General features: G+C 33.6%; 2 protein-coding genes across 2 annotated transcripts; one reads left to right on the top strand and one right to left on the bottom strand.

Moving 5' to 3' along the window:
- Positions 1–208: 208 nt before the first annotated feature.
- Positions 209–2,615, top strand: LOC102620276 (caffeic acid 3-O-methyltransferase-like). Its single transcript, XM_006477837.3, has 4 exons — positions 209–688; positions 1,034–1,344; positions 2,025–2,089; positions 2,177–2,615. The coding sequence occupies exons 1-4, from the start codon at positions 276–278 to the stop codon at positions 2,477–2,479; spliced, it is 1,092 nt and encodes a 363-aa protein (XP_006477900.2). The 5' UTR covers positions 209–275; the 3' UTR covers positions 2,480–2,615.
- A 1,869-nt stretch (positions 2,616–4,484) lies between these two features.
- LOC102620562 (uncharacterized) lies at positions 4,485–10,432 on the bottom strand. The gene is made up of 7 exons (XM_015530060.3): positions 9,552–10,432; positions 8,212–8,451; positions 7,379–7,468; positions 6,333–6,482; positions 6,050–6,174; positions 5,342–5,471; positions 4,485–4,737 (listed from the first exon to the last, which is right to left on the bottom strand). Exons 1-7 carry the CDS (start codon positions 10,119–10,121, stop codon positions 4,612–4,614), a joined length of 1,431 nt encoding a protein of 476 aa, XP_015385546.2. The 5' UTR covers positions 10,122–10,432; the 3' UTR covers positions 4,485–4,611.
- Between the last annotated feature and the right edge of the window lie 979 nt (positions 10,433–11,411).

The following is an 11,411-nucleotide window of genomic DNA, read 5'->3' as shown; positions in this document are numbered from 1 at the left end:
GTTATAATCTCATGTAATATGAATTGTAATTTGAGCAATAGTCTCATATAATAAAAAAAAAAAACTCCAGATTTCAAGCATTTCCCCTCTTTGTAATTATATGACGTTCTCTTTGGCTTGCCAAAGCTTTGAATTTTAAAAGGGGCACATAAAAACAGACTAAAAGTAACCTTCTCTTAGTGATATAAATAACTCCACTTAGCTAGCTTACTACTGATCAGTGCCATTAGCCCTTTTCTATAGACTCGTTCTCTCGTCTCTCTCTCAAAAACAAAATGGGTACTGAAACTCAGATGACTCCAACTCAAATCTCAGACGAAGAAGCAAAACTCTTTGCCATGCAACTAACCAGTGCCACAGTTTTGCCAATGGTTCTCAAATCAGCTATCGAGCTTGATCTTTTAGAGCTCATTGCTAAAGCTGGCCCAGGTGCTTTCATGTCTCCAAAACAAATAGCTTCTCAGCTGCCCACAAAGAACCCAGATGCCCATATCCTGCTCGATCGCATATTGCGTCTTTTGGCTAGCTTCTCAGTTCTTAACTGCTCTTTGCACACTCTCCCTGGTGGCGGAGTTGAGAGGCTTTATGGCCTTGCACCCGTCTGTAAATTCCTTACCCAAAAAGAAGATGGTGTTTCACTTTCCAACCTTTGTCTCGTGAGTCAAGACAAGATTGTTATGGAAAGCTGGTAAGTGTCCGTCCTGTAATTTTATTCTTCTTTAATGTTACGAAAAAAAATACACATGAATTTGTTTCTATAAAAAATAAAAAATCCAAATCACCAAATTTTAGCAAAACTTCATATAAATATCAAGGTTTTTTTTTCACGTAATAATCCATTTGAAAACCACTTCATCAAGTCTCTGGTTCATATGTCTATCTGAATTTATTTTAAAAAATAGGGAGATGGACAAAGCTTTATATGTCTATCTTGATTAAGAATAGATTACATAATTTTGATAAGTGATAATGCATTATTCATTTCCAGATTAATGTTGTTAGCTTCCCGGGAAATTAATGTGGTTTGGGGCAGGTACCACTTAAAAGACGCAGTACTTGAAGGTGGCATCCCATTCAACATGGCCTACGGGATGAATACATACGAGTATCATGGCAAAGATCCAAGATACAACAAGATTTTCAACAATGGAATGTTTTCTCATGCTACCATTACCATGAAGAAATTTCTTGAAAATTACAAAGGCTTTGAAGGCCTCAAGTCAGTTGTTGACGTTGGTGGTGGAATTGGAGCCTCACTTAACATGATTATCTCCAAGTATCCATCAATTAAAGGCATTAACTTCGATTTACCACATGTAATTCAGGATGCTCCAGCTTACCCGGGTGTGTATATTGATCATTGTTGTTTCCCTAATATATTTTTTAAAGGGAAATTAGAAAAATTTTCCACCCAAGATTTAGACATGTTAAAAAATAAGGAAAATACAATCACATTCAATTTTTTAGTCACATCAAAATGTATATTCTTATTTTTAATACTTAATTTTTTTATTTTAATTTCTATTCATATGATTTATTTAATTTATAATAAATATAAATAAAAGTGTATTTGAAAGTAAATGTGATATTATAAAATTATATTATTAGCGGGATTATTGGTTATTATAAAAACAACAGGGAAATAAATGGCATATATTAATTACTGTAAGGAAAAATTAGCAATCTCCCGAATATTTATAACCTTATAAAATTATCAGCTGTCGGCCAAGGTTTGTAAAGTATATTAGCAATCCACCTAGCTGTTAATAACTGTTAAATTTTGGTGCACTTCAAGGACAAAGGGTCATTTTATTTAGTTTCCCTAGAAATTTCTAACAGCATTACTGACAAACTGAAAAATTAATTAATTGATACACTTTGCAAAACTTTGGGTGGACTGTCGGATAATTTGAAAAGGTTTTGAATAGGTTCGATCACGGATCAAATCTTGAGTGGATAAGTGATAATTTCCCTATTCTATATCCTGTATCAATTTTTTTAATCCATGGTTGAATTTGATGTAGGTATTGAGCATGTTGCGGGAGACATGTTCGTCAGTATTCCAAAAGGGGATGCTATTTTCATGAAGGTTATTTGTTTTTGCCATTCTCGGCCTCCCAGCAGGGTTTTAATTTATTGATTAAAATCTTAATTCATTTTGTGCTGTTACTTACAGTGGATATGTCATAATTGGAGTGAAGAGGCCTGCGTGAAGATCTTGAAGAATTGCTACGAAGCACTTCCAGAAGATGGGAAAGTGATTGTTGCTGACTGTATTCTCCCAGTACTCCCAGACACAAGCCTTGCTTCCAAACATGTGATCCAACTTGACTGCATCATGTTGACTACTACCTCAGGTGGGAGAGAGATGACCGAACAAGATTTCAAAACCTTGGCTAAGGCCGCCGGATTTCAAGGCTTCAAAGTTGTGTGCTCTGCTTTTAACACTTACATTATGGAGTTTCTTAAAAAGCCTTGAGTCCTTGGTTTTTTTATTGGATTATTTACATTTCAAATTAATGTGGTTTTCCTATTTGTGTATTTCTCTACCTACGTTCCCGAATAAGGAAAAGTTCATATTTGCTTTTGTTTAATAAATATTGTGGTTTTTATTGTGGATGTGTTTTGTTTAGAAAAATATTTTTTTATTCTTATTGTTATTTAGCATAACGACAATTCAATCTCTCCTCACCCACGTGAATATTTTTTTATTCTTATTGGAAAATATTTTTTTATTCTTATTCTTATACGTATTTCTTATTTTTTCGAATCTACTTTTTTATTATTTGCAAAATAAAGTGAAATTTAAAAAGAAAAACAAAGTAACCGAAATAAAGGAAGCAAGTCCAGATATTTACGGGCCTCTTTGGTAATATTTTCCACTCAAATGTTTTCCGTTTTCTAAGAACAAAAAATTAAGGAAATATGTTTGGTAGCCAGTTTTGTATCGGTAAATTGAAATGTAGCTAAAGATACCAGTACAAAGCTTAGGTTAAAATGATGATCTTGCCAACTAGCACCATTCATTTTTGTATCATCTATATTTTTTATTGGCATCGATCATCTATCCCCATATCAATTATCTGTGTTGATGGACTGAACTTAGTAAATATGTCACGCAAAGAGGTATTCGGGTCTTTACGCCAGCAGCATCTTTAAGTACGAAGTCCTAAACCAAAGTAATAAACACAATGTTAAAATGTATAAAATCATCTATCTTCGTAATTACCTAATCTTAATAATTATTAAAACGATCCCTACTTGACCCCTACTATCTATCTTCGTAATTACCTAATCTTAATAATTATTAACACGACCCCTACTTGACCCCTACTAAACCCCTATTTGACCCTAAAGTATTTACACAACTATTACTCTTACTTGGCCATTACCTAAGATCTCTCTATCTTACATGCATATAAGATAGGGATTACCCATTACCTAACATGGGGTTGAGTAATCATTTGGTATTTTTTACAAACAATAATTTTTTTTTCATAAATTGTAGCAATAAAATTTGGACTTTTTCACAATAATAATTCAATATTTCTATATTATAACCTTAGTATCATTACATATAATAAAAAACGAGATAATAAATCAAAAAAAATTGGTGATAAGTATTGATTACAAAAAAGTGTCTTAAACTCTTAACAAGAATTTGGTGATGATTGTTAACAAGAACTTAGTTTTTTTTTTAACCAACAATTATTATTTTACAGTAATAGGGCTGGAATTTAATAGTGCGACTCTTTTGACTATAATATTTCTCTCATTAAATAATAATTTATATTTATGCAAGTCAATAGCCGGCTAAATTATCAGTATGACGAGATAGACCAATGATCATGCCAGCTTTTTACTGACATTACAGTGCTAACGAATTTCTAATTGTCGGTTTCAAATTTACGAAAACTCTAACCAAATTTCACCCCTCTGGTTTTGTAACTGATATAATGTTGTTTCCAGTATATCGAGTTATTCTAGGGCTCGTAAGCCCAAATGTGCCACAACCAACATCAAATTCAAGCGCCATCAGAGGAATTTTCTGCTTATTATAAATATTGTCAAAGGCAATGGTGGAGAGATTACAAAAAAGAGCTGTTCAAAATCTGAGTCATCTCAGAAAGAACTTGTAATCAGGCTACCTACTCTTTGGCAGTCATATTAAGAATAATCAATGACCAATTATTCTTCCCAAAACCTCAAAAAAATCCAGCATCATCTAAAAACCTAGCGCAGAAAAGAAATAGATAAAATTTGTTATTCTGAAATTTAAGCTCCATTCACACCTCAACAAATTGTTTGATCTGCTTAAATCTGCAGGTGTGAAATAATAATGACAAAAGACCGTACAAAGGAAGCTATAAAAGGTCCAAACATGACACGCTCAAAATTTTCTAGCAAAAAGGAGGAATGCTGAAAACAACCAACTGAAAACTCAGAATACAAGTTGGGAACAAGTAACACAGACCATGCTAATCGATATAAACATTTTTTCTTTTTGGGGAACATTATTAATATTATAGTTAAATATTCACATACAGTAGCTTTTGTTAATGAGCCTGTGACTATATACATTTCAAATGCCAAATATGAAGATATAAACAATCAAAACTCAATACCACTATTTATCTGAACAGTGAAAGAAGGTCGTCCAAAGCTCGAAAGAGGGGCATCAACCCTCATTACTACCCCTGAGCTCCCGACATTCCCATTCCACTTAGATCTGCCAAACTGCATTAGGGGAATAGAAAAAAGGAGTATGAGCGGAGAGCAATAAGAATCTAAGAAGGAAAAAATCAGCAAACAACAAGCAATTTGAAATACAGGAAGATAAAACCCCCAACCATAGTGTGTCCACAGAGCACACAAGGAAGAGAAGAAACATTTTGTCACCCTACGGCTAAACCATATTGTAGAACAATCATTTCTCCCAAGTTCATCATAAAAGTCCTCAGTTATTAGCTTCAAAAATCTTTAGCCAATATGCAGAAGTCAAAAGCATTGAAAGGAATCTGTGGAGCTGATTCTAAAATGAGTATTGTGAACCAAAGAGAGTTCTGGTCTATCCAGCATAACTATGATTCATAGTGGCATAATAAAATGAATGTTGATTTACATTTTAACAAGCAATCTGAGATAAAGGGCATTAATTAAAAGTAGTCGATCACTGAACTACCCAAAAAAAAACCTACATGAAAATACCTAGGAGGGTAATAATGACAAACTTACACGCCACATGCCTTCAATATGCTAAATCTTTGAAAATAAAATTTAATAATGATTGCATTAGGAAAAAAAATGTAACAATGATTATAATGAGCAGCAAATAACTTACGGATATTGATGCAAACGCTGAAGGATGTGTCATGAATGTGTAACCGAAGATAAGACTAAGTTCTTCCTTCAATGAATGAATAAGTTCTGCCCGTAACCCAGGATTGGTTCCACCAAACGTGGGACATAAACTGACCAGGAGGATTTAAAACAATATGTAGTAAGCATGAAAAATACCATCACCACGTATTTTATACAGATTAAAGAGCAAATAGGTCCAGCTTGAAACAGAGAATAATGAAATAATTCTAATAGTGTCAACAATCCAAGCATGCAATTAAAGTTCAATTTCAAAAAGGAGATTCAGCACACACAGAAGTGACATGTCAGGAAAAGTTAGGTGGTCAAATGATAATACCCCATTTTCCTAAATTTGTCAGATTAATAGATTTTGATTACTGTCACGTGTGGGTGTATGTCACTAACTTGAGACAAAAATGCCATTTCTCCGTACAGTAGCAGGCAAGGCAATACAATGTAATTAATAAAACAAAAGCAGGGAAAAAGTATGCCTCGAATAGAAACATTTCAAATGACATTTGACAATAAAGATGTGCTTTTGAACTCCTCCGTGCTAATGAGTAACTCACGAAGGAAAGCGCCAAGGACACAAGTACAGGTCTGCTAATTACTACAAACATCAATGATGATAACAAAATAATAAAAGAATAAAGATTTTCACTTCGTAAGTTACGCATATAAATCCTACCTGAATTGAATGGTCGGCCTCACCATGAGACCAGATCTCTGCCAAGCCAAAGCTTGTGAAAGACCCAATGTAAACGATTTGTCAGGCCATTGTACCATTGGGGTGATACGTGTTCCCCACTTACTCTGTTGAAATTTTAGAAAGTAAAGAGTTTAGTTCCCATAAATCAAGGCCACCAAGACAAATTTGAAATTTATAAACATAAAATCGCTTTCAAAAGCTAATGAAACTTAATCCACTCCATTTGTTTTTGCTACTATCCATTCCCACTTTACAATCTAACCTTGCATGAGAAGCTGAACCTCATTTCCCCTGGATATTGGCCCTGAGCCTGAAGAAGGCCCCCACAAAGAGGTAGGAAAGCGCTAGCATTCAGACCCTCGCCAGATACATAAGTAAACTGCCCATTAGGACACTGCAGATCCACAAATGACTGCAAACAGAGAGAGGGAGAAGTGAAGGAGAAGACTCAGTTAGAAACTTCACCTTAATAGGCAGAAATAAGTTCTAGTTCCAAAGGAATATGGCGTGCTTACATGTAGTTTCCTTCAATTAGATTACTTGAATATACAGACTACTTATAATTGTATTCTATGCTACACTACTTCGATCAAACATTTCAATCACCCTCTTCAGGGAATTCAAACACCTTGAATACTCTAGAAAGATTTCTATTCAAATTCCAACTACATATCCAATTTTATGGTACCCCAAATGCTAACAAATCCCATGTAGAGTGCTTAAAGAACTTTAAATGATTTCCATTACGACATATTTTCTTACATTTTTTAGAAGGTGGCCAACGTTAAGAGTTTTGAGTTCGGCATGGTATCAGAAAAATAACAGGCATTATTCATTTGACTCCTTTCAGTTCACACTATTCAATAAGCCTTTCAAGGCACCTCAGAAGCTCACAACTTAAATAAATTAGATGTATAATGATTAACTAATGACAGTATCGTGCAAGTACCACGACATAGAAGGAAGTGCCAATGAAAGAAACAAAGTGAAGTATATATCTATACATATATATAGAGAGAGGGATAAAATAAACTCCAGCATCAAAGAAAACTAGGATAAAATGGGAGAGAGGTAGGAGGGGGAATTTCTATCATGCTGATCAGCTCGTATCTGGTTCTTATTAATGTAGGTTAGAACAACTATAGAAAGGCAAGATAAACAGTTATCAACCTTGTCAGAAATTCCCATCAACTATCAATTAAGGAAAAGACTATCAACTATTAGTGGCAAAACCTGAATATCAGTCAATAAATGGCACAAAAATCAATCACCATGTGTTTTTAACCATAGAGAGGCCATCGAACTTACACAAGCTAAAGGATTCAGACAAAGCATGGACATTAAGAGCCATCTTCTATGCTTGGACCACACAGCTGGACAAAGAGAATGCATTCCATTCTGAAAGCAGACATATCAGCAAATAAGATAGAGTGAAAACAAATAGTGTAGAGAAACATCTAGATAATAGATTTGGGAAAACCAAATGCCGTAGCATGCCAAAGTAGGAAATGCAGAATGCAAGAATCAAACTTCAACTAAAATAAAAGGTACAAGGCAACGCAACCAATTATAATATTCTTAACAAAACCCGACTTGAGAATTAGACTTGAAAGAGACAAAACTAGCTTGCGAAACAGAGTTCAACATCAAAATTCAATTGTATATTTTGAATTAAGTTGTTCAATACCAGATATTAAAAAAGCTTTAGTACCTTTTACCATTTCCCTGTCTAATTTTTACGAAGTCCACAACTCTTTCTTCAAGGACAGCAGCTGGAGATCTAAAGCTTTTAGAGAAGGATGCAATTTATTCCTTCCGACTCAAACAAAAAACTAGTTGTGCTGATCAAATAAATCTTTGTTCAGGGACTTTCATAAGAATGAATCGATTCTAAGGACAGATAAATGGAATCAAGTTTATGCAGACTAGGAACATATAAGTGTGCTAAAGAATTCTTCCTTAGAAATGCACATGCTCTAAATAGAGCCTTCGAAAGAGAAAACACAGTTATGGAAAAACAGAATTGTAACTTTTAAATTGTTTTTTTTTTAATATCAGGATAAATATTTAGAAAGCTCCGCATCTTTCACATTTTCATATCTAGATTACATACATTTACAGCTAATTCAGATTGGTCATACCTTACGATCATACCCATACCAAAGCAAATGCTGCTTTGACAGATGAACAGGCAAAAGAAGTGTAGAATCACGAACAAAGAGTAACGGTCCAAGCTGAACAAGGAAGAGAGATGAATTGTCATTCCCTGATGTAGAACTGCCATTTGAAGCCTCTATCCTCCATAAATCTCCCCTTGCAACCAAAGAACCTTCCAAGTCACGTGTTCGACTGTCATAAGTTGATGTTATATTTATCACTCCCTGCATGTAATAGAACTGTATCATTGATATGATAAACGAATCAAAATTAATAAGATTTATAAAATTCATGATTTACAAGAACATCCCAGTTATCCATTACAAACTCATAAGCATATAAAGCTATCACATAAGTTTATGGATAGAAAAGAAATCATATCTGAATTAAATATTCCCTTTTCCATTTGGATTGAAAACATAACAACTCTAGATCTGGAGGAACGAAATTCGATGATAGCCACTAAGCTTGCACGTGCATAAGATTTTTTTTATTTATAAGAAACTGAAATTTGCACATGTGCAAGACAGACTTCAATAAATGAAAGGAATTTAAAAAATTCATCGTAGAAAGACAGAACAAAGCAGAGACTCTAGATTACACAGCTTATCAATCATTATCAAGGCCAAAAAAAAAAAAAAAAAAAAAGATTAAACACCATTTGCTAATGTCAACCATCTATACAAATTCAAAAGTTTCTTCCACAATTGTATATTAAATAGCCACGACTACGTACAAAACCTTGATCAAAATCGGCATTTCTAGTTGATACCCAAACTAAACCATAACCCACAGCCTATATCTCTGAGGATCAGCAAATTACCTCAATCTATATAACATTCCCTTTTATGAGGTCAGATAAGTGAAACAGCAAATGTCATACTTAAAGCTATCACTTTCACTAATTTTGTTTCATATATACCTAATAATTTATACGCATGAATTGTGTACGAACAATAAATTGTTGAAAGAGAAGAAATATCTGACTCTTGCCCCACAAGAAAGCCAGCCAACCTAGCATGAAAGAGAAAATCTACCAAAGAACCAAAAGAGCTTCAAAGACTTCTCAATTGAGAGTAATTGCTTCTCATCAAGACATCCTTCTCCAAATTAGATGCCTATCCCTTTTATGTAATATTTATATTTATATTCTCAAACAAACACTATCATATACCAAACATTAATAGAAAAGATCAACACTAGTAATAAAATTTCATGAGCAGATCAACAGTCAACACTACATAAATTAAGCATATATTGCCAACACACAAATAGGGAAAGCAAGAATCGATAAATACCCATTACACCACTAATGCTGGATTACCTGTGGCCTACCAAGATGAGCAGCCGATCGCAAATCAAACCCACCTGCTTCTTGGTCCGAATTATTAACAGCGTCAATCTCTGCAGCTCCAAAATCAGTTAATCCTTCTCTTTCCCTTTCTCTCAGTCCAAAACTTTCATCTACACTCACACACACGTCACTTCTTTTCATATCCCCACCCAGCTTCATTCTAACCCCACTCTCCTCCTGCTTAAACGGCACCAGCAATGGCAGCGGCAGATGTCTAAAGAGCTGCTGTACAAGTCCATTTACCCCCGCCCCGAAATCAGCCCCAGCCTGCCCAATCCGGTTAGCGATGTCAAAAATAGCCGAAACGCCGTTAATTTCGGGTTTGTTGATGGGAACAACGATATGCCTATTAAGGGAACTCGAAATCGGGAACTCTAGATCGAAAAGTTTCGCTTCGGAAGGGTTTGGCCAATGAAACGACGGCGGATTTGTCATGTGTGATTGAATTAAACCGGTGAAGCCTTGAGCCAACCGATCCGCTAAGTCTTGACCGTGTCGCTGGACCTCCTCCCATGCTTCAAATGATCTTTCAACTGACATTTCGTCCAAAAATTAACCAATCTACAACGTTTTCATCTGACTTATCAAATTAGGGTTTCAAATTTTGGTGCTTCTTCTGTGGAAATGTCAGTCCACTTTGTAAAAATTTCGACAGACTGGTATTTGGGTTTCTGATTTTGAAAAGTATTTAAAAAAAAATTAGGGTTTCATAAATTACGATGAGTTATTTTATTTGTTGAGTACAAATTTGGTTGGGAATGAAGAAAGTTTCTTTAGGAAGAGGGAAGATGAGTGAAGGCAGCGGGGCGCATTGCGCACTTTGATTAATTTGACGCCACGTTGATGGGTAAGCATGACCAGAGGATGAGGATGGAGATTTTATTTCAGAAAATTAAATTTCTTTTTTAGCAAAATACATATTTTTTTCAGATGGAATGGTTGAGTGACAAGTGGTGCAGTGGATTCTGTCACGTGACACATAGCACTAGTCAATGTCAACGGAGTAGACCGAAGTGTTGTGACAGGAATTACTAATTCAATTATTATTATTTTTTCGGTTAATTTCCGCCTACGCTCCTCCTAAGTACTTTAAATTGTCTCCTCGTCATTAAGACATCAGGTTACGTTTTTTTTTTTTTATCTGAAATTTAAGTATGTTTAAATTTAGTTGAATTTTAAATAGATCTAAATAAAAATATTTGAATGATTTTTTTTTTAACATCTGAAGAAAAAACCTACAAGTTAGTAATTTGATATAAATATCATTTTAAGTGGTGCATATATTTATTTTTTATAATTTATAATTTTCACAGGTTAATTAGTTTTGTAGTAATAAAAAATTACAATAATTTTTTATCTTAATTTGATTTTTTAATAAAAAATGTAATTATAACATCAAATTTTATTATAAAGTCAACACTGTTATTTTATTTTTGATTCATCACAATGGACATAATTTGATTTGTTTAATATTTCAGTTTAGTTAATATTATCATATGAATAAAAATTTAAAGCAATAAAAAAAACTTCAAGAATAATACAAAAATATTAGGTTTATACAGAATATTAGAAATACATGAATTGTTAAGGGTATTTTTGAGATTTGAAATTAAAAATTTTCATTTAAACTTTAGAATTTAGATAAAAATGGACTTTTTCTAATTTTTCTATTTAGATAAAATTATCTGATAATAAGTGATAAGTTTAAAAAAAATTTAAAATAAATAAATGTCTGATAAAAAGTTAAATTCAGACTTCAGACTAAAAAACAAACAGTACCTTACTATCGATATTCCTTATTTTTAATCATTCATTGTTTTAACTTATGAA

This window comes from Citrus sinensis, chromosome 3 (genome assembly GCF_022201045.2).
Source record: "Citrus sinensis cultivar Valencia sweet orange chromosome 3, DVS_A1.0, whole genome shotgun sequence".
Classification (NCBI taxonomy): Eukaryota; Viridiplantae; Streptophyta; class Magnoliopsida; order Sapindales; family Rutaceae; genus Citrus; species Citrus sinensis.
Note: the sequence above shows the minus strand (reverse complement) of the source record. Positions and strands in the feature narration are given on the sequence as shown.